General features: G+C 38.5%; 2 protein-coding genes across 7 annotated transcripts; one reads left to right on the top strand and one right to left on the bottom strand.

Moving 5' to 3' along the window:
• Positions 1-5,004: 5,004 nt before the first annotated feature.
• LOC121750968 lies at positions 5,005-6,014 on the bottom strand. The gene has a single exon (XM_042145668.1). The coding sequence runs from the start codon at positions 5,929-5,931 to the stop codon at positions 5,200-5,202; it is 732 nt and encodes a 243-aa protein (XP_042001602.1). The 5' UTR covers positions 5,932-6,014; the 3' UTR covers positions 5,005-5,199.
• A 5,455-nt stretch (positions 6,015-11,469) lies between these two features.
• Positions 11,470-21,875, top strand: LOC121750876 (serine/threonine-protein kinase BLUS1-like). 6 transcript variants are annotated; one of them, XM_042145520.1, is made up of 22 exons: positions 11,470-11,788; positions 12,510-12,688; positions 12,815-13,124; positions 15,047-15,301; positions 15,856-15,980; positions 16,199-16,243; positions 16,322-16,403; positions 16,484-16,552; positions 16,621-16,791; positions 16,888-16,953; positions 18,154-18,222; positions 18,307-18,426; positions 18,554-18,630; positions 19,125-19,373; positions 19,928-20,019; positions 20,133-20,197; positions 20,603-20,725; positions 20,798-20,840; positions 20,985-21,025; positions 21,107-21,165; positions 21,244-21,295; positions 21,381-21,875. In XM_042145520.1, the coding sequence occupies exons 3-22, from the start codon at positions 12,957-12,959 to the stop codon at positions 21,429-21,431; spliced, it is 2,022 nt and encodes a 673-aa protein (XP_042001454.1). In that variant the 5' UTR covers positions 11,470-11,788; positions 12,510-12,688; positions 12,815-12,956; the 3' UTR covers positions 21,432-21,875. The 6 variants fall into 6 exon arrangements, with proteins under 6 accessions (XP_042001454.1, XP_042001453.1, XP_042001448.1 ...); XM_042145519.1 differs by having other exon boundaries at positions 11,471-11,788; positions 18,557-18,630; positions 20,133-20,209; XM_042145514.1 differs by having other exon boundaries at positions 11,472-11,788; positions 20,133-20,209.
• The last annotated feature ends 2,022 nt before the right edge of the window (positions 21,876-23,897 follow it).

The raw sequence follows: 23,897 nt of genomic DNA, 5'->3' as shown, positions 1-23,897 counted from the left end.
TTCGTCTTTTTCATTTTTTCTCTATGTGTTTTGTCTCTATGTGCTTGTCGTCTCTTACAAATGGTACCAAGGTATATCGTTCTTTAAAGACTGATCCCCTTTTTAGATCGATTATTAAAGACTATTGTGAGTCCAAGCTTCTAAGGAGGATATAAGACCACAATTCAGCTTAACAAGCAGTCCGTCTGAAACGAACTGCAATAAGCCAACGATTGTGAGTCCAAGCTTCCAAGGAGGATACAAGACCGCAATTCAGCTTAATAAGCACTTCGTCTGAAGCGAACTGCAATAAGGGAAAGTCCGATCCACGCGATAAACCTCGCCGAATTAGGACGACCAAGCTCGGTCAAAGTTTACCTCATAAGGCCGGGGACGACCACGTCTAGTCAAAGAGGTTTACTGCATAAGACCACTTCGGTTAACTGGGAAAGTCCGATCCACGCGATAAAACTCGCCGAATTAGGACAAGGGAAAGTTCGATCCCGGCGACAAAAATCGCCAAATTAGAACACAAACCAAGTCTGGTCAAAGATGTTTATTTCATCAGACCAAAGACGAGTCCGGTCAAAGATGTTTATTTCATCAGACCAAAGACGAGTCCGGTCAAAGATGTTTATTTCATCAGACCAAAGACGAGTCCGGTCAAAGATGTTTATTTCATCAGACCAAAGACGAGTCCGGTCAAAGAAGTTTACTTCATAAGACCAAGGACCAAGTTCGGTCAAAGAAGTTTACTTCATAAGACCGAGGACAAGTACGATGAAATTTTTTCGCTAAGCTGTAAATACAGTGTTAGAAGCGAAAACAAAATTTCATTTTTCAAATCTTGTTCGGCATACAACTCAACTACCCTACAAAATGGCGTTACGCTATTACAAAGGACTATTCTACTGTCCAGGGTTGCTGAAGTTAAGCCACCTATCTGCAAAATCCTCTGGAAGCCGAGTTCGGTTGTTCCGAGCAGATGAAGAATAAGCAGGTCGACGAGATGCTATCCTCGACCCAACGCCTCTTCCCCGAGCCCGAGAAGTCCTAACACCTCGGCGATGAAGAGTCTCTGCAATAATCATCTGCTGATCTTGCTCGCTCATAGTCACAACTCCTCGGCGAATTTCAGTCCGTCCCTGTCTTGACGATTCCGGTTGCTCCTGAGCCCGTTCTCGTCTTGACGTTTCCGGCTGTTCCGGAGTTCGTTGTTGACTGGAAGTAGGATTTTGAACAAGGGAACCAGAGGTTTGATCTGGAGTGCGAGCATCTGTTGGCGCGATATGCCGAAGGAATCTTTCTATGGAGGGGCGCCGAGAAAGAACAATATTGTACCGAGAAGCCCAACGCCGCAGTGATGTCACAACTTGTTGGCAAGCCGGGCTCTCCAGCACATTGTTCATACGGAGTACATGATATTCCTCCCACAGTTCGTCAACTCGACTCTGAACATCTGATATGGTCATTCCCCCGCGCACACGGATGTAATCCTCATACGCAGTCCTCTCAGCAATGGCCGTATTCAGCTCGGCCTCTAGATCTTTCTTATCGGACTCTAAGTCCTTGATATCGGCCTCCAGCTTCACTAAACGAGCCAGAAGCTCGTCATTCTTCGTCTGATCGGCTATAGCTCTTCTCTCAGCTTCGTCCAAAGCCGAAGAGTACAGCCGTTTCCAGTGAAGTATCTCCATCTCCTTGGGTACAAAGCAGCTATATTAGTTCGGCAGCTGTACCGAGCAGATAGTAAAATACAACAGGAATAAAGGCGAGTACGAAAAGCTATACGAAGACAAGTGTAGAGAATTTTTCATTCACAAGGAAAATTTTACACTAGGAGGGCATCAAGGCCATTTTACAAGGAAGAAACTAGACTAAGAGAAGGGAGACGAAATCATACTCCGCCAGCTTCGTCTCCGGCTCCTTGGTCTGGTTCAGCTTCTTTCTCCTGAACTACCTCAGCCTCGGCCTCGCATCCTGCCGGCCTCGCCTCCGCCTCCTGATCGGCCTCCTTCTCCGGATGCCCGGCCCGCTCGACTTCGGCCTCCAGCTCCAGCGGCTCGGCCTCACCCTCTCCGTTGTAAGTCGAAGCGGGTGAAACGGGTCCCACGGAGGCAAAGATAGCCTCCAGGTTCTCGTCCCGATCAGCTCGACAACTCCGGACTCGGTCTGCAGAAAGCAGGACCGAGGATGAAGCGAGCTCCTCAAGGAGCGGCAGATTCTGAAGCCGAGCTGCTATCTCTCGGCTGTACAGAGGCAGCACGACGTCGGCCCCCTGCTCGCCCTTATCGGCAATTAGCCTTACCAGGCTACCGACAAAGGCCGAGAACTGGCTGCTCAAAAAGAGTTTCTCCGTGTAAACACGGAGAGCCTCCCCTTGGGCAACCACGGCAGCAGCGTCCCTCCGTTTCGTCTGCTCCCGCTGGATGACGAGCTGGTTTTTGGCAAACTGAGCTTCATCCTGGGCCGAAATCCTAGCAGCTCTGGCCTTCTCAAAGTTAGCCTCAGCCTGTTCGGCCCGATGACAAGCAGCCGCCAACTTCCTCTGCATCTCAGCATAGTCATTGGACGCTTTGGAGAGTTCGACGGCAACGAGCTTGGAGAGCATATCGTTCCTCTGAAAATGAATAAAGAAAAAAGTCAACAAAGGGACCACAAAAAATACAGGAAAAAAGCAAGGCCAGAAAATCTAGAAGAGAATTCACCTCGGCGAAGTCCGTGGGCCATAAAAACGGCTCACAGATATGTTCCGAAGGAGGCGCCAAGACCACGTCTTTCTCTGGCGCTCTCGGGGGCTTCTGGGCCTTCCCCCTCCCCTTTGCCGAAGTTGACTCCGGCTTCTTCGGATCCGAAGAGGTTTTTTGCCTTTTCGGAGTCCTCTCGGCATCAGACGCCGAGCTGGTGGTTTTCGGCCTCTCCGGCTCCTTGGACTCCGAAGATTTTCGGGTAGCCTTGTTCAGCATGAACACTGCCAAAAAGCAAGAAAGCAAGGTTAGTTTTCTTCGTTAAAGCAGTAGAACATAAAGGTAAAGAGAAATCCTCACCCTCGGCCTCTTCGTCCGAAGACGAGATGTCGAACACGACGTCGCCCTTGACGAGCTCAGACTCCGTGTATTGTTTCCTAACTATGGGAATCTTGTTGAGCTCGTCATCGAGCTCGGCCAATGGTTCTAACCGAGGGTGAGGAATCACGGACTTCGGCCCTCTCCAGGGGAAGCCCGGAGCCGCTGTCCTATTATAAAAAAAGAAGCGGTTTTGCCATTTCGGCCACTTGGTTTTGCAGAATGCCCTAAAAGGCTGTAAGGGGATCAAGTAAAACCAAGATCCCTTCCTTTTAAATTGGAAAAAATTAAGGATTGCCCGCAGAGACAGATCCTTATCTAACCTACGGAGTTCGGCAGCAAAAGCCGACAAGTGCCTCCAAGAATTCGGAGTCACCTGACCTAAAGGGAGTTGAAAAAAATCAAGAAGCTCTACAAAAGGTGGGGGAAGAGGGAAACGAAGCCCGCATTCTAAGCAGGCTTCGTAAACGGTGGCATAACCCTCCGGCGGGTCGTTAGCCCTATGATCATCGTCGGGAACCACCGCCTTCCCCCCAGGAAAAGAGTATTTTTCGTAAAGGGATATCACAGTATCCTTACTCAAGATACTGTGAAAATACTCTACGGTCTTCTCCCCGGATTCTTTCCGGCTAGAAGACCCCTTACCCCCTACTCTACCGCTACCAGACTCAGACGAAGAAGAAGCAGACATGGTTCTTACTCTTTGAAAGTTTGAAGAAATCCTGAGGAAATTTTTGAAAGCGGAAGGAAATTTTTCACGCAAAAGATAGAGAGTGCAGAAGAAGCCAATAGCAAAGGTGTTCAAATGATGAAGAAAGGCGGTATTTATCAGATTTGGAAAAGATTTCAAATCATCGCACCGTTTCATATCCCACCTTTTCAGGATTCGACGGCCGGATTTTACTGTCGCATTTAATGCCGCATTTAATGCAGTCACGCGCAGGGCACGTCCCCTGACTTCAGCCTCCCCCGTACCCTTTTCCAGAATGCCGAAGTGACTCGCTTCGCCGAAGTGATTCACTTCGCTTTTCGGGGGGGGTAGTGATGGGGTGCGTACTAAACAAGCCCAACAGCAAGGACGGCCCATCAGCCCAAAGCCCAAGCAGGAGTATGAGTTCGGCATTACCAAAGAGTTCGGCCTCAGCCTACAGCTCGGTAAAAGCCAACCTATCAAGCTCTGCTCTCAGGTCGGCATCAAGCTCTACTCTCAGATCGGCAACCAAAGCAGGAGTATGAGTTCGGCATTACCAAAGAGTTCGGCCTCAGCCTACAGCTCGGTAAAAGCCAACCAATCAAGCTCTGCTCTCAGGTCGGCATCAAGCTCTACTCTCCGATCGGCAACCAAAGCAGTTCGGTCTCAGTATTCGACCGAACAAGGAGTTAGTGGACCCATACAGGATGTCCAACACACCCACTACCACGTGGTGTCAACTCAGGCCACGATCGTAGGCCATGACCTACGCTACATCCACGATCTTAGGCCATGACCTACACGACATCCACGACTCTGGGTGGTGATGCAAGCCACGATCTTAGTTCAAGATATAAATAGAACTTAGATCAGATAGAAGAGGGTTAAGCTCTCTAGAGATAAAACACCATATAGCAAATAGCAAGTTTGTATTTGTAAGCTGTAGAAAACAGATCAAGCAATACAATCTTGCCCTCCCTTTTTCCCGTGGACGTAGATTTACTTCAGTAAATCGAACCACGTAAATTCTTTGTGTCATAATCTTCATTCTCTACCAGTATTTACTAACGTCAGAAATTCGCGGATCCATCACCGACCATTTTGGAAAACTGGTTTCAATACTTGAGCCTTAATCGTTGTCTCACTTCATCATTGCACATGATTCCATTCCTCATCTTTCCGTATTTTTTTTACAACTATCGATATTAGAAACTGTTTCTTTATTGTTTCCTGGATTCTACCTTAATGTAGAAAGGACAAAGAAAGAAAGGCTCATAATATGCTAATTATATTTTGTATTTCTTGGTAAAATACATAAAATATAAACATCACCGCAAATATTTATTTAGATGTTTAAAGTTGGTAGATCAGTAATAAATAAAATAGGTAAAATTCTGTACAACCGCAGCGGAGTAAAACCCCAATTCAATTGGCGTGCAACGTACAATCCTTCGATGCACCGCCCTAGACGCGCGAGAAACTCGTGCGCACACCGCTCACGTTAGCGAAAAACCCGACGAGGTCTCTCCGGTACGGCAGATACGATTTCCTCTTATCCTCTTCCTTCATCGCTCTGTTCCTCACGTAAAACGCCTCATGCGCTGACGCCGCCGCCGCGGAGTTAGATCCTTTACCTCGCCCTTTCTCCGGAGATCGGAGCATCAATTTCACCGGATTCTCTTCGCGCTGCTTCGGCGTCAGAAACACAAAACTCTCCTTCCCGTCGCTTTTGCTCCGCCGCAACAGATCTCGGATCTTCCACCGCCTCGAAGCCGAACCAGTCGATTTGCTCTTCTCGCACTGGCTCGGCAGAGGCGGCGGCGCCGCCCTAGGCCTCCACACGCAGTACGTGCCCGCCGGAACGTTCTCCAGCTCGTCGGCCTCGGACGAGGAACACGACGGCGGAGAATAGCGGTCCTCGTTGTCCTCTTCGGCGAAAAGTTTTCTCAACGGAATCAGATTGTTCGACTCCGGCTGCTCGATTCCGCCGCATTCTATCAAATCGCGGTTGAATACAGGGAAAACCGGGCCGTCGAAGAGAAATTCGGCGGCGGAAACCTCCTTATCTTCGCGTAGCAAAGCGAATTCAAAATCGTCGTCAGCGCGGGCGACTCTGATTGCGATCTCCGGTAATCGATCTGATGAATAGCTGTTGAAGCTAGGACATATGCAAACATCGTCTTGGCCGTTGTTCATTGCTGCTGTGAATCTCAATTATCACTATGCAGTCTATTTTTAGGAGTGTATTGAGAGAGAAAAGTTGAGGGTTTTAGAGAGAGGAGTAGGGATACCGGAAAGAGGTTCAAGGAGGCTGCATTTATATAGGATGGGTCAGTTATGGTTTACTTGCCTCGCACGAGTGATGTGATGTGAATTACAGAATTAGATCATCACACACGTATGCTTCGATAAATAAACCTCTTCTCCACGCCTCTATACTTTGATCATATCTTACTTTTGCCCCCCAACAAATAAAAAAAATGACATCGTGGAATATATTTCCTTCTAGATGCGATATTTGGCTATTAATTTCATTCAAGTATACTTTTATACTTCTAGTTTCATCATAAAAAATTCATTTTTTACATATGAACCTGAAATAAAAAATAATAATATTATTAACAACTTTAATACTTGAGATTATAATAGAGATGTTCAAGATCAGACCCCCATCATTCCCTCATCCCAAAATAAAGAGAATGAATTATTCTATTTCTCCAGTTACTTGACTTAATGATATAACGTGTAAATCTGAAATACTAAACAGTCTATTATTTATGAATTCAAGAGTAGAAAAAATGGGAAAATACAAATTTCTAGAAGATAGCAGCTAAAAATAAGACATTTGAATTTGGAAAATGCAAATTTCTACCACATAACAACTAAAATAAGTCATCGATGATGTTGATTGAGTATTTTATATTTTTTAAACCGGAAATCAATTAATAAACTACTCCTTAGTTAAGTTAGTTTCACATACTATCGGTAGAATCTATAATAGCATATCTATAGTTCATTTATACTTTTATTTGTTTCTTTTATTATGTTTATGTATAGAACGACAAACTATTTTGTTTTTTAAAAAAATTCATACTTTTAATATTTAATCTCAATCATCATTTTAATGAATCTATATTACTCACTACTCTCATGTGGTGATTGGTTAGTGGAGTACGAATGGTCTCATGGTCAAATTTAAATTTAATTGCATATATTAAGAATCAATCAATAGGAGTATTTTCTAAATCGAAATGCTTACGTGCATCTACAACAACGGCTAAGAGCATCTCATATTGTAATGGTCCAATAAAAACATTAACAAAATGAGTTTAGGTTGGTGAAAAACTAAATGAGTGGCATTACAACAAAATAAACGGATCGGGCCTATGATATAATTGAACTGGGGTAGAACAAATTAGTGAAATTCGGCCCATACAATTATAACCTGATTTAATTGATTTTGGTCTCCACAATTTATGATCAACAAGCTTCATCTGCTATTATGCTTAGTCCTTTTTGCTTCCAGTAAAAAATAAATAAATAAATAAGAAAATGAGTAATTAATTACTTGCAAAAGTCCTGAACTCTCTCACCCTATAAGTCCTCATGGGATAATCATAAAGTATAGCTATAGTGCAACTAATTTTTTGTTCGACTTTCATATATCCCCTTAATTTTATTTAAATGAGTGACAGTTTATTAGTTAATAGAAAAATTAATGATCTCAAAAATATGAGAAGCTAGGCAATGTCTGTATTATACAGATACGTAAGATTTGTATACCATCTATGAGATGAGCTGGTGAGGTACACTAATTAAACTATTGAACTGAATTATCACTTCCATAAGAGTTTGTGTTTTCAATTCACAGGTTCCTATTTATTTATTTTTAATCTTGAATTACGATTCTGAACTTTCAAAAGAGTTACAATAATATCCTAACTTCAAAAATAGAGATTTATTTGATAAATTTGTCATAAATTGAGATTAGTTTCAATCATTGGAAGTTGACTGTAGTCAGGTACTATTTGTGTCCACACTATTAGTTGACCAATCAATAATCATATTCATCGTGGTCCCTGTCACGTGAATCTCTCACCATCTCACTATATAGACATCTTTATAGAATTATTTTATTTCTATTTTTTTCTTTCATTTTCTATTTTTTTTATTATTCCTTTCAAATTTATAATGAATCTAACGAGTTTGAGACCATCCACAACGCGTCTCGCGCCGGGCTCGCGTCTCGTCTCGGAGAGACGAGACCCCCGCGAGACGCATTGCAGCGGCCATCTCGTCTCCAGCTCGCGACCGTCTCGTCGCGTAGCTCGTCTCGGAGAGACATGAGACGAGCTGTCTCGCCACGCGCCCGAGACACGTGGCACGTCCCCATGCGTGCGTGACGCCCACTCGCTGGCCCGCGAGTGGGCGTCGTCACTGATGACGCAATAATTCATTTTTTTTTTAAAAAAAATCGATTTTTAATAAAAATTTTTTTTTTTTTTTTCAAACGGTAATATTACCGTTAAATATTTATTTTCATTTTTTAAATTTTTAATTTTTTTACTCTATAAATAATTCTATTCCATACTCATTTCAAACACAAACACACATCTATTCCTCTCAAATCCTCTCTATCACTCCAATTTCCATCTTCAATCAACTCAAACAAATGGATCTTTTTGAGCAAATGCGCCAATTAATGGAACAATCACTCGAAGAAGATCGACGACGAGAGGCGGAGGAAGCCGCACCACCCCCACGACGCTCCCGGAAGTACATCAATCGGAACCGGGAGGAAGCCGCCGCACGGTTAGTACGCGACTACTTCTGCGATAACCCGATTTGGGGAGATACCTATTTCCGTCGCCGTTTCCGCATGCGGAAACCGCTATTTCTCCACATAGCGAATACTTTGGCGGCCAGGGAGGAGTTCTTCCGAGAAGGGTTCGACGCGGTCGGTCGTCCCAGCCACACGACGCTGCAGAAATGTACTGCAGCCATCCGGCAGCTTGCGACTGGACAAACGGCCGACATATTCGACGAATACCTGCACATCGGAGACAGCACTGGGCGCTTGTGCTTGCTCAACTTCTGCAGAGGCGTCCGGGCAGCCTTCAGTGACGAATTTCTCCGGAGGCCAACCACGGAGGATTGTCAGTTCCTTCTCAACCTGCACGAACAAGTGCACGGATTCCCCGGGATGCTTGGCAGTGTCGATTGCATGCACTGGCAATGGAAGAATTGCCCGGTGGCTTGGAGGGGTTCCTACACGAGCGGCCACAAAGGCACCCACCCAACCGTTGTACTCGAGGCCGTTGCCGACTACCGACTTTGGATCTGGCACGCGTACTTCGGGGTCCCTGGCTCGAACAACGACGTAAACGTGCTCCAACAGTCCGACCTCTTTACCGAAGTTTTGGATGGTAAAGCGCCGGCCATCAACTTCGTCGCCAACAACCGACGGTATAAAATGGGGTACTATCTCGCCGACGGCATCTACCCGAAGTGGCCGACCTTCGTGAAGACGTGCGGCAGGCCAGCGAACCCAAAGCAGGCTCTTTTTGCGCAGAAGCAGGAGGCTGCGCGCAAGGATGTGGAGAGGGCGTTCGGGGTTCTCCAAGCGCGCTTCAACATCATCAAAGCCCCGGCTCGTTCGTGGTTCATGGAGAGCATGGTCGACATCATGTATACGTGCATAATCTTGCACAACATGATTGTCCGAGACGAAGTACCCGATGCCGGAAATTGGTTCGACCCCGAATCCCCCGGAAGCTCAACTGCAAGTAGTCCGCCGCGAAGTGGAGCGCATCCATCTATACAAGAACGGTTGGCTATTCGGGCAAGGACACGCGACTCTAGCGCCCACACCCAACTCCAAGAGGATCTAATTGAGCACATTTGGGAAAACTTTGGCGGAGAATATTAAATTATGTCATTTTTATTTTTTTAGAATTTTAATTATGTCTTCGCTTTTTTAATGTTAAGTTGTAATATTGTTTTAATTTTAATAAAGTGTGTTTGTTTAAATTGAATTGGGTTTTAAAAAAAATTATAAATTAAATTGAATGAATAGTAATTAAGAGACGGTATAGAGACGGTTAAGAGACGGAGCGTTGCAGCCTCCGTCTCTTAGTTAAGAGATGGAGGAAAAAAGGACAGTGGGGCCCTCAAATAGTGCTCAAATAGTAGTTAAGAGACGGTTTAAGAGACGGTATAGAGACAGCGTTGTGGATGGCCTGACAGATATAATCATACTTGTGTGCTGTGTCTCTATAGTGGTTTTGTTTCTTTCATAATTGAATCGTGTGTGATTATGCCACACACGCTCATTCCGTCCGAGTTATACAGAATGACTGTGTTTTTCGTAATAATTGAAAAATTAACCAAAAAGTAAACAGTAGGACTATATTAGTAAACTAGTTGTCTCTTTTAAAACTTTGGAATAAAAATAATACGATTATATTTGTCCTTATAATTAGTTAAAAATACTTAGAAGACATTGTTATCTTTTTCTTGCTTTTTTATTTGGTTCATCAAAATCTTACTCATACATTTTTGCTTGTCTTTTGTTTGTTAGGATTAGTCTTGAATTGTGTTCCGTTCGTGGATGAAAAGTATGAATAATTTTATATTTAACATAACTTCACGCTATATTATACTCAAGTGGAGTAGTACTATAGTATTTCATCTTTAGAAACACTTTTTGTTTACTACATTTATGTTTTATTTGAGTGAGATGTTGTTTGACTGAGTTATCATTGTGTTAGTAAATTGTAATTGGTTAGTTTATTGATGCATTGGCACATTTTTAAGGAAAGAGGTAAATGAAGAGGTAAAGTTATATGACCACCATATTTACCCTTTTCTATGAAAAACCATTATCTAACGGAAGAAGTATTTGAGAAGTTATTATAAATTTTCCCATTTTGAAGAGGTATCTTTACCTCTCCATCAATGGAGATGTAAAATTTTATAATAACCATATTTGCATTATTTTCAAGAAAAATCATTTTCCAAGGGGAAAAGTATTTGAGAATGTATTACCATTTATGTCTTTTACTACTTTTTGTACTATTATTTTATTTTTTAAAAAATCATTTACCTTCCTAGATACCTTTTCCTCTGGAGTGCGTTATTTTTGTAAGGGTATATTTCACTCTATGAGAAGGTAAATAGATAATATACCTCTTTCATTTATCTCACCTTGTTGGAGATGTTCTTATTAGTACATGTACCCGTTTGCAACAATATAAATATTTAATTGTAACAATATAAAAGAAATAATATAGAAACCTTATGTCAAATTATAACACGATTTCGAGCCTGATTCTAATTAAATAATTAGTATTTTTTTAAAAAAAATATACAAATATTTAAAAGATTAGTACTATGTAATTTATTTAAAATTAATTAGTATTTATAAATTAATTATTAATGTAAAATGTAAAAAAAAGTTTGATTTTGTATGTACAATGTATATTTATCACCATCCTTTTGCAAATTTATAGCTCTATATACATGTTCCCTGAAAAAGTAAATTGTGATGTAAAATTTGCTAGGGCTTATAATTAAAAATATCCTAAAAGGAGTAGAAAACAGGGGAAAAAGTTGGTTCCCTTTTTAATACGATATCCCTTATTAATATGGTTGCATTAATATGACAGATTTATTTTCATCCCTATCCCTTTTTTCCAATATTAAGCAATTCGATCCATGATAAAAATGTATAAAATATTTGATTTGATAAATACTCCTCATATATGAATGTTAACTAAATATAGGTGACATGATTTTGTAAGAAATAATTGGATTACAATTCAACCATCCATAAAACTACGTGGTGAAGATTCATTCAACCGTAGAGACAGGAAGAGTTTTACATATCAATAGAATAAATATATATCAATTGGTGGTTTTCTCGACGACGTCTATGGCGGAGAAGTCGAAACGACGAAACTAAACGACGCCGTTCTCCTCTCTGCGTCTTTGTTTCCGTCGTTTTTGGATTTTTCGTTTCGCCTCCGGAGATTATCCGGTCTGGAAACCCTAGGTTAGTCTGCAATGACAATTTACAGCTATTTAATTGATGCCGATTAGCTTTGTGATTTTAGCTCGCGCGTGTTGTTATTACGTTTTACTCTGTTGGCTTGAATGCAAGAGTTTACATCCAGTGCTGCCGCAAAGCTGAATTGTGTTGTAGATAGACGTTTTTGCTGTGATTTGATTGGTAGCTCTGTGAGAGAATGTGTTTCGAGTTTCTGCATTCCGGAATGATACTTCAGAAATGTCGATGTTTTATTGCTATCCTTTTCAATCTCGTTACATTTTGTAGTGTCATACGATTAGTTGTGATGTGATGATAGAAGATCTGGAATTGGACCGAGAGCAATTGTTTGATTCGCCGCTCAGAGATTAGGTGTACAAGCTCTAGGTTCTTAGCTTCGTGGATTTTGGGTTTATGAAGTCATTGTTTTGATGATTTTGTCAACAATCAGTGACTTGATCCCAACAAGGCGTGGATTTCATCTGCTATGAAAACTAATTCTGAAGAGTGGATTTTTTCCTAAACTACAGAATTATTTCAGAATTGTTAGTCAATGTGAAGTAGGATTTGTAATAACATTAATAAGACTCTCACACTCATTCAACTCATTTTGAAAAGTTGATATGAATTGCATGAATGTCACGCATTTTCATTTATGTTCATCTCCCTGGTTACCTAACTGCATGATGTGATATCCACCTAACACTTATTTATCTAAATTGTGCAGATATATGAAGTTTTACTGAGTTTGGTCTGGCTGTCTTTACTGAAGTTCTTGACTTTATATTTCAAGTTTCCTTTGAAGTGTGTAACATGATCTGATTTACAACGGCTTTCTATTAATAAGGCGGATAGATTTTCACTTTCTCACGAGTGTTGAGAAACAACTATGTTGTTTATCTATAGGTATGTGGTGAGTTTCTGTTTGTGATATTGAAAATTTTCCGTGGCTGTCAAACAAAACAGTTGAAGACTGATTTTTCTATAAACATTGAGTCAAATGGGTCCTTTTTTGACTTGCTGTAGCTGCAGATATTGTGTTGGCAAGGGCCGATGTTAAGTTGTTTTGTGGGAGGGCAACATTGTTTCAACACCAGCCTTCTCTGTGTATATCCAGCCGATGTTTGTTGGGACATCAATGCGTAGAAGACTATTCATTTTGGTATAAGGAATCATGTCTCAAGAACCAGCCAAAAAATTTCCTCTTAATGCTCAAGATTATGAGTTGTATGAGGAAGTTGGAGAGGGCGTCAGTGCTACTGTATACAGAGCTCTTTGTATTCCACTTAACGAGGTTGTTGCTATAAAGGTTCTTGATCTTGAGAAGTGCAACAATGACTTGGTACGTTATCTTCTTGGAACTTATTCTAGTCTGAAATTGAATACGATCCCAATTTGTCTTAACATGTTGCCTTTTCAGTCCATGATCACTACTTCCCTGCTTGCTTGCACGGATAATATTTTTAAACTTTCAATGCTTCACTTGTTTCTTTTGTCTTCTTCTTAACTTAGACCTATTTGGTTATCCATGTTCAAATGAGTTCCATAATTTTTTTAAATACATATTTAATGTCTGAGAATATATCTTTTGTATCTGCATCTCATTGTAGGAAATGCAATTTTCCGAAACTTTGAAGAAGTTTTTGCTTGATTCTGTGGAAAAATATGTATGCTCTACATAAAACATCACTATCTCAGACAATTGTCTAATAGCTGTTATCTTACGTTAACGCCATTGGGTTACTAGCAGTTTTCAATTAAAAGGGTGTTCCATAAGATGGGAAATTCAAAAGACATCTAAGTACAAGTCCATGCATATTTTTAGGATTTATGACATGTTTTTAAAGTTTACATGTTTGATTTTGTAAGTATGTGATGCCTGTGATTGATATTGAATTATTAGATGGTTAGATTGGTGGGGACCCATCTGGTATTGAAAATGTTATCAATTTGTAATCATATACTGTTGTTAGGAGTTATTTATGCCAGCAAATAAGAAGAAACTTGCCAACTTGGGGTAAAACGATAGATGTAGTGCATTTGAGAAGAAGGAATTTGGAAGTATCTAATTTTCAACTGGAATCTATTTTCGATAATTGATGAATGATAAGCAAGGCCCAAGTCCAATCAATATCAAATTAATAATTGTCTAAGTTATATAAAATGAGGAAAATACAAGCTTTTTAACATGACATTTGACACTTCCATAACATCGCGCTGAGCATCAACCACGTACGCTGTGTTGGCAATCTTTCACCATTTTAACAAATTTAACACCCAAAAGAAATTTGGGCACCATAATGCGAGTTGGCTTGTTGGACTCCTACATGTAATTCATACGTAGATCAAAATAATAAGGTTGTAAGTTTGTGCCTGGAGTAAAAAGTTATTGCACAACACACAAGTTATGCCTTCCGCCTATAATGACACCATCATTTCCAACATTTCTCCATTTACCATCCTCTCTTCTCCAAATCCTTTCCATTCAAGTTGATTCTTCCTTTTATTCAAACAATCATGCATTACTTTTGTAACCATTCCTATGTTTCCCTAATACTCACTGGAAAGTGATTCCCACTCTCGCCAATGTGCTGCTGCTTACAGCGAGTTCACAGTCCTATCACCATCAGGATGTCACACAATGAGCGTCATCCTCCTGAGTAGAGGGAGTGGATAGGCCTTGTCACACATTGAAACTTATTCCATCATTTCCAAAGTTGGATTTTGAATAGTTCTAATTGTTTGGATTGATCTTAAAGCAGTTTGAACAAACTTCATCATCAGGTATTTCTACTGCAAGCTAGAAAACTGTTATCGATGTAGACGCTGATGATGGCAATGAAACTCATGGTGGCAGGACTAGAGTTAGAGTGTTGATAAAAGACTCCAAATGTTTCTATGTTCCCATGTACATCTTCAACTGCATTTAGAATCACGTAAAGCTTTGCCACCACCAGGGGACCATGCCCGTCATTGACATTTCCTAAAAGCGTCACATTGATTGGGCTCAGATTTTTAATTTTCCACACAAAATGTGACCATTTAGTAAAATGAAACGTAGGAATCTTGTATGCCATCTCAGCTTCATGGTGCCAGAATTTCGACCAGTGTTTGCTTTGTTAAAATTGTGGTCAGGTTAAAGCTTCCCCCAACTTACCTTAAGAATCTTAATGGCAAAGTGGTACTTCAAGTTGTTGCTAGTTATTTATGCCCCCATATTGACCTTGTCTTCAATTTTTTTTCTGTATGCCTGTATCATAATAGGATGGTATTCGGCGAGAGGTGCAAACCATGATTCTGATTGACCATCCAAATCTCTTGCGGGCTCACTGCTCATTCACTGCTGGCCACAATCTATGGGTTGTTATGCCTTACATGGCAGGTGGATCTTGCCTACACATTATGAAATCTTCTTATCCGGAAGGCTTTGAGGAGCCTGTTATTGCTACATTATTACGTGAGACTCTCAGAGCTCTTGTTTACCTCCATAGCCATGGACATATTCACAGAGATGTGAAGGTATAATAACTTTTTTTCCTCTTTGTATACCTCATTTAGCTTCTATAATTCTATTGTCAATACCCTTGCATGTTCTTATTTCATGTTTGATTTAATTGTTGAGTTAAAAACCGTTATCCACTTTTGCACTTGGAATCATTATTGCACTCTACTATCTGGTAGGACTTCTTAAATTTAATGCTACTTTTAAATACTCCCTCCATCCCTGGAAAGTATGAACATTTGGTAATGTAAGAGAGAGATAGAAAGAAAAAGTTTTTAAAGTATTGTTAGTGGAGAATGGGTCTCATCTCATTAGAAAGAAATGAGTTTCCAAAATTAGAAAGTTCACACTTTTCAGGGACGGACTAAAAAGGAAAGAGTTTGTACTTTTTAGGGATGGATGGAGTATATTATAAGTTCATCTGGCTTGGATGTTTACTATTTCACATCCAATACAGTCTCATGTGATGTGATTTTTTTGCATTATGTGCTTGAAGAAACAATCCTTCTTTAGTTATGCCAATTCTGAATTTGTAATGACTTGATGTATCTCATTTGCTATAATATCACAGTCAGGGAACATACTGCTTGATTCTAATGGTGCCGTTAAATTAGGAGACTATGGAGTCTCTGCATGCATGTATGATACTGGTGACCGTCAGCGTACACGCAATACTTTTGTTGGAACACCATGCTGGTAAAATATCTCTCATGAATGAAATTTTTGTCAATTATGTTCTACAGTGGGACAATATATATATATATATATATATTAATTTTTTTGTAGCCTTTTTATATATCTATCTCTCATGAATGAAATTTTTATCAATTATGTTCTACAGTGGACAATAATTTTTTTTTATAAAATTTTGAGCCTTTTTATATATCTAAGTATATATGTATTTTCTGTAACAGGATGGCACCCGAAGTCATGCAGCAGTTACATGGTTATGATTTCAAGTGAGTATCTAAAGAAGGTTATTTATCCATCTTGACTGTCTTTTATCTTTCTCAAGTTGTTTTTGATTTATTTTACAGAGCAGACATATGGTCATTTGGAATCACAGCACTTGAACTTGCTCATGGCCATGCTCCTTTCTCCAAGTACCCACCTATGAAGGTTAGTAATAATTTATTTACTTATAATTGTTCCTCGTATAAAATATGGTGAATTATTCAGTCTTATAATGCTACATTCAGGTTCTGTTGATGACGCTACAAAATGCACCTCCAGGTCTGGACTACGAAAGGGACAAGAGGTTCTCTAAGGTATAACCTTTTGTGCTAGATACTTGGTGCTGTTCTTTTATTTAGTGCTAAGATACAAGTGTCAGCAGTCTTTCAAAGAGATGGTCGCTGCCTGCTTGGTGAAGGATCCCAAAAAACGCCCCTCCTCAGAAAAGCTTTTGAAGCATCCCTTCTTTAAACATGCTCGCTCAATTGAATATTTGGAGCGTGGTATCCTTGCCGGCATGCCACCTCTAGGAGAACGTTTTAGGCTGCTTAAGGTCTCACATGCTTTCTATTGTCTCGTTGGTTACCTTTAATATCATTTATTACAATTATATTAACTATCAGAATGTTTTTGAGGATTGCTATTACAGGCAAAAGAAGCTGATATGCTGGTGCAAAATAAGGCACTATATGAGGACAAGGAACATCTATCGCAGGTAGGGAATGAACCATGCCTAGTCTTCCAGATTTATCTAAGAACAAATATGCATATTATAATATGTTTAGAACCTAATTACTAATGTTTAGGGACATTTGGTTGAATTATGACATTGATAAGCAATGGGCTATCCATTTTGCGAAACAGAAGTGTGCATTCATCATCATATCGACTAATATGCAGCTGCTATTGTTTCCTCTTTAAAGTCTTATTATATAAAGAAATGGTTCTCCTAAAATGGAGCCCATTGATCATTTCCCACAGTAGTTAAATTTTGAAGGTATTAGCCAGATTGAGGTTTTTTTTAATGATCAAAAGGCGAAAGGCCCTTTTTGATGCAAAGGCCAACCTGTTGGAGATTGAGGCATTTGATTGTTCTCATGTTCCCACTGTGATTAAATCTTCTTTATACTTCTCTCCAGCTGCATTTTTTTTTCTAAAATCTAGTAATTTTGATCTCATATTTTTATCCTTAACTAATATGTGAGAGGGAATTGCAGGAGAATCAAGAATTTTAATATTAAGATAAAGGAAAAGTTAATGAACTTGTTAGATTTTCTAAAATAAGGATCTTGTGAGAAAAATAAGGGTACAAGGACCTAGTGAAACAAAAACTAAAAATACGAGGACTTTTAATTATATTGTCTTATTAGAAATTTAGAACATTAAAGTTAAAACTGTATGTGTTGTACTTGTTGAATTTGAAATTTTGAATGAATAAAGTATTAACATTGGACATGAGGAAAATTGGTACTAGTTGTTTGGTGGAACTGTGGAAGTGCATGTCAGTGATTGCTTTTGAGGCTGATATTACATTATGAAATTTGTATTCTGACTCTTACGGTTTTTTGTTAAAAAGAGTGCATTAATCAGCTAGTCAGTAGAGACGAATTTTTTAGAACTAGGCTGCAAAATTACTAGATTAAAATGTTGATGATATTGGTAGGAAGACAGAATATGCAATTTGATTTAGTTACATAGATCTGAGTATTGACCGATCACATGATGTTTGACTTTGACATCATGCTATGATATGCGCATATAATGTCAGACTAGTTGCTTCTAGTGTCAAGTTTAACTTATAAAAAACAAGGACCAACATGATACGCTTTATTGGAAATATGAATTTCATTTATGACAATATCATGCACTTGTATGATGATTCTAGCCATCCCTCATCTTGAGCTGTTGTATGCAGCAAGAGTACATTCGAGGAATCAGTGCCTGGAATTTCAACTTGGATGATTTGAAGAACCAAGCCGCCCTTGTATGCCATAGCCTCTAATCAATTGGTTTTATTGCTTGAATTACTTACATATTCGAGCTTCCGAATATCTCTTGATGCTTGCAGATTCCAGATGATTTTGTTTCAAACTCCGATGATGCAAGTGTTTGTGGGAAGTATGCTGATGGTCAGGAAAGTTTGTTCTCTGAGAAGGATAGTGATTCCAAAGCTGTGTCTAACTTGGAGGTATTGCTTCTGTGCTGATTCCTGGTTTTCATTTTGTAATATCAGCTCTATTTTTTTTCATCCGTCCATTTTCTTTCTGATGTTTGTAGTTCTTTTTTTTAAAAATATTTGTTTTCTATTTTCTTAGGATGATGAGCTCAATGATTTACCTAATATGGAGGATTCTCTTGCTGCATTTCCAATGAAACCTCTTCAGGCTCTGAAGTATGCTATCAAATCTATTGACCTCTGCTCTTCTTTCTGTACTTCAAGAATAATATTTTTTTAATTTTAGGACTCGGTATGGTAGGGATGGGTAGTTGCTAACAGCGTTGCTTGTTGGGAATCTTGGGATGCATGGTCCTAATATCTGATCTTTATTATCAGTGATCTTGAATGTTCTGTTAGCTATAAAGGTTTCCAAAAGATTATGCAAGAAAGATGAAAGTATAATAATGGCTTGGTTTTCTTGATCTAAGCCTCTATCAACTGCTTCAGTGCTTATAACAAAATTTAAGAGATAGTAATGGCTTGCATTGCTTGTTTTTCATGTTGGATCTTTAAATTGACATATTTTATTTGTATGGCAGCTATGTGCTCAAACCAACTTATTACCAACTCACGGAACATTCATCTCGTCATCTTAATTTATTTTGGCTGTTAATATTTTGACAGTCATTTCTTGCTTGAGGTGTACAACTCCCTTTTGTTCAATACAGGGGCTGTTTTGATGTTTGTGAAGATGATATTGCTGCTACTAGTCCAACTTCAAGAGATTCTGTGCCATCAGATTTTGAACAGCAAAATCCACAACAGTCATCTACAAGTGCTGTGGATCGAGAAGCAGGAGCAGATGATGGTTTGGATCCATCTCATTCTTCTATTGCAGGACGCAGAAAATTTTCCAGCGGCTCACTGCTACAGGAATATGTGCTTTCCCCAAGAAAACTTATTGGTAATGGGGATAGGTAAATATTCTTTATCAATAATTCTAATACAAAGTTGAACACCTGTATTTTGGTTGTTGCTGGTATTGTACTTTGGTTGCCTCTAATGTATTTTACCCCTCAGATTTTTCTTCACTAAAAGCCTCTAGATCTGTTAAGCTGTTCTGCAATCTCTTCTAATACTTCCACAACTATCTAGAGCCACTTTTTGTAAAATGCATCTTTTGTTGAAGATGCCCAATATTTTCGCACTCTACTCTATTTCTGACTTTTAGTTTAGCTTTGTTGAAACTTTGGACAGCAAATATTTTGAGTGAGATCAATTTCATTTCCCTCTTGCACATTAAAAACTGGAATCGTCAAATTGCTTAGGGGTTCTATATATCCAGCATTTACTCCATTTGCTAAAAGATTACATGGAAATGTCCTGCACCATGAAACATTCCTATATGTTCTTAAGGATATTGGAAACATATTTATTAAATACATGTTGAAAGTTTAGCTAAATCATCTTATTTCTGCTAAATGCATTGTCACTTAACATTTTGAGTAGTTCAATTTTGATTATAATGTAGGGATCATCTGCAACCAAGATTTCAAGTAGATCGGAATTCTAGTGGTCCGCTGCAGTATCGTCACAAGAAAGATTTCAGTATTCCTAATGCAGGTAATTCGTAGACTGCCGTATTGTTTGCTGATTGATATGGACTTGACATTCTTTTTTTCAGTCTTTTTTTTATCATATCTATCCTTGCAAATATACTAATGCATCCATTTTAGGCGAGGATGCATCAGAAGGTGCTATCGTTGAACGGAGAGGACGTTTCAAAGTCACATCAGCAGATGTGAGTCCCAAGGTACCATTTGTGGGTCATTACTATATTATGTGCATGGATGGTGCCAAGATGGCCCCTCTATATGCCATTTTCCTATCATTGTTGTGTTTTTTCTTTTCTCTTTTATTTGTTTTTGCTTTTTCTGTTTGGTTTGTTTGAACACTTATTATATTTTGCGCGTGTAAATCTTAGGTAGAAGCTTCCCCCTTTCATGTTGGGGGTTTTCTTAACTGGTTTGCATTGTTCAGTTAACTTATAAACCACTTTGAAGGGCATCAATTCTACTTTCTACATGCATTGGCTATGATAAGTGTGCTGCTAGTTGCACCCAGCTTTTAAGTGGATTTGAAATAATGACACGGATTGTGGAAGTTTGCAATTTTTTATTTAATGGATACCTATCTCTTCACTCAGGGTTCAATGAACTTGGTAAGCCCAGTTTCTGGTGGTTCAACAAGCCTAACAATACCAAGCCATTCAGGTTCTTTAATTCTTCCATCATTGCAATTCATCCTACAGCAGAACACGGCACAAAGAGTAAGCACTGCTTAACTGAGTCTGATCTTCTTTGACGATTTGTTGCTGTAACATTTCTGTTCATCTTCCCAGGATGAGATACTTAAATTGATGAAGATGTTGGAGCAACCTTCTGGTAACCATTTATGCTATTTTAACTTTTGATTGCATACTAAGTTACATCTGGCTAAATTTTATCAGCTGCCCCCTCCCTTAATGCAACTCTCTTTTGTCAATACACTTCTCTGTTGTATAAGTAGCTGATATATGCTGTGTGCAGGTAATGGCACTGAGCTAACTGAAGCTGGAACACTTTCACCGGTAACCATTCATTGATATATAGAGTTGTAATGCTTGAGAAGAAAATAATATTTATTCCGTTCTTCTTTTCACTCCTTACAGAAAAACCCGACACTTAAAGAGCGAGAGTTGCAAGCTCAGATTATGCAATTGCAACAAAGGTATGAGATCAAACTCCTGGATACAAATGAGTTGTGTTGTATTATCATCTATGCGCTAAAGCAAGTTTCAAATTTCAGCATTGGAAGTGTGGTCGATGAACTCCATCGAGTAAAGGCGAAGAATTCTCAGGTTTGTCTTTGCATAGCAAATTTTAAATGGCTATTTCCGGTTTTCAGATTGATGCAACCTCTCTGCTCTACCTTTCGATCTACAGTTGGAAAGAAAATTAAACGCAGTACTCAAGCAAGACGACAAGGTACAATGATATATCGAGTTTCTAGGAGAAAAGAGCAGTGAAATGATTTATGAGGGCGTCGACATCCCCCCTCGCAATATCTTAGATCTGTTCCTGCAAAGGAGGAGGAGCTCTCTGCATGATGTATCGACTCATAATTTTGTTGTGGGGATATGGGATTTGTGCAGCATAGTGTGAATACTACTAGTGTTGGTATTACCAGTTGCGAGCGAGTGGCATGTGTTCTGCATTTCAAACCGTTGTTCCATCAATGTAATTAATTAATTTGATCCAATATTGAGAATAATTGTTATGGCGCCTCGTAATTTTCATACCGCTGCTGCATGCTATGATGCTATGATGCTATGCTATTGGATTCAATCAGATTTATTCATAATACTATGTAAATTTCGGGTATGTAAATCAATCAATTTCTTCATCTTTATAGGCTAATTTATTTCGTTTTTGTCTTTACACACTGCTGTAGTGTTACGGTTGAGCATTATGTATGAAATAGGCTTGTCATCTAAAATAAAAACTAATCCAAGTTTTCAAATTATCATTCAAACCAACCAAAGTTTTCATGTTTAATTTTTTATTAATCGATTTTTTTTATATAAAAAAAACACCTTTAAATTTATAATAAACTCAAAATAAATTTGGTACTATTAATCAAAGAAATTAAATAGATATACTAATCAAAATTCAAAGGTTTGAAGTTAAAAATAGAAGAAATATTTTAATATACAGATAAGTCGGTCGGGTTCAATTGATATTTTGTTCAGTAATTTGACCGAATGATTTCAACTCGAACTTAAATGTTCATGATCATTGTAGGAACACATGGTTAGTGTACTCGGATAGTTGCACCATAAGTCTATAACATATTCCGAAATTTTAAATGAGCATTAATTTTAAAATCATTCCATAATAATTGTCGCTCTTTTCCATTTCAGTATGTCCTACAATAATTATCACACTTCATTTTTTACCATAAATGGTAAGTAGGTTCCACATTCCACTAAATGACTTCACTCACATTTTATTATAAAATCAATATAAAAAAGTAGGTCTCACATTCCACTAATTTTTTCAACTAATTTTTCTTTACCTTTTTTTAAAACTCGTGACTATAATAAGAGTGACAATTATTGTGAGACGGATGGACTATGGAATAAGAATTATTGTGTAACGCATCCATATAGAGTGGGGCCACGGAGGCCCTTTTTCCCTTTCAACTGACAAGGATTCACAAGGGGACGTGCAAAATATTTTATCAAAATAAATATAGCGAGACACGAGTAGCTCAGGACTAAAAAATGTAAGAAGCAAAATAAAATACATCAATTGTTCTAATTACTGATATATTTGCCAAACTGAAATCAAATAGCAATTGGTGTATGATTTGTGCTTCCAATTAATAAATTGCAAGTTTTCATTTTAACATAGTTTTAATGGAACCACTCCCATTGTGTATATATTCATATAGAGAGCATTTAATAGTATTATTTTCAATATTAACTAAGTACTCCACTAAGTAATCTTAATTGGTCTTTGTTTAAGCCTAATTGGACTGAATTCATAGTTAAATTTGTTAAATTTTAATTAGATCGTATTAATTTGTAGTTAAAATTTGTTAATTAATGAAATTTTGAAAATCAAAGTAACTAAGTAAAAAGAATAAGTGGAGTAACTGTCTAGGCAGACCATCGTTGAGATGACGATCTTGAAGATCTCCTGACAAAGCATTACGTGGTAATTCAGTTTCTAATCTCCATTTATAAAGGTAAAAGTTACTCCTATTATTTAGCCGTCCCAAGAAATTGGCCCTTTATTCGTTTTCACGCATATTAATAATATATTTATTGTTAATGGAATTTGGAAAACATAGTTTATAGTTTCCGTTCTTAAAAATAAGTCTGATTTTGCTATTTTTCTCGTTCATTTTTGAATTTTAGAAAAAAATTCACCGCACATTAAATTATTAATGATGTCGGTTCCAACATCCACTAGCATTATTACAATTATAATTTCTTAGTTCTCTCGTAATTTACTAATTTTGTATTAAATTCAAGTCGTCTCGAGAGTTCTTTATTGGAGAAATTGAGGGAGTATAAATTTTAAAACTATAATTATTACGAGTATTTAGTTTGTATATAAGGAGTTTCACTTTTGCTTTAGAATTATAGCGACTTTTTACCCCCTCCACATCGGCGTTTTTATCAGGAATATGCTGATGGTGACGAATTTTGTAAGGTAATATAAAGGTTAAATCACTGAAAATTCTGTGACGGGTTTTTATTACAATTAATTAAAGATTGTATATTTATTTTTACATTTTACAAATTAATTTGAAATTCCAAATAGAGTAAAAATTATCTAGTTAAATTATTGCGAGACCTATATCTGCTCTATAAATTCATGTGATTTACCTAACTTGATAATTATGTAATGTTGTTATACTATTACGTATTCATCATTTGAAATATAATTCCA

Source organism: Salvia splendens, chromosome 10 (genome assembly GCF_004379255.2).
Source record: "Salvia splendens isolate huo1 chromosome 10, SspV2, whole genome shotgun sequence".
NCBI lineage: Eukaryota > Viridiplantae > Streptophyta > Magnoliopsida > Lamiales > Lamiaceae > Salvia > Salvia splendens.
Note: the sequence above shows the minus strand (reverse complement) of the source record. Positions and strands in the feature narration are given on the sequence as shown.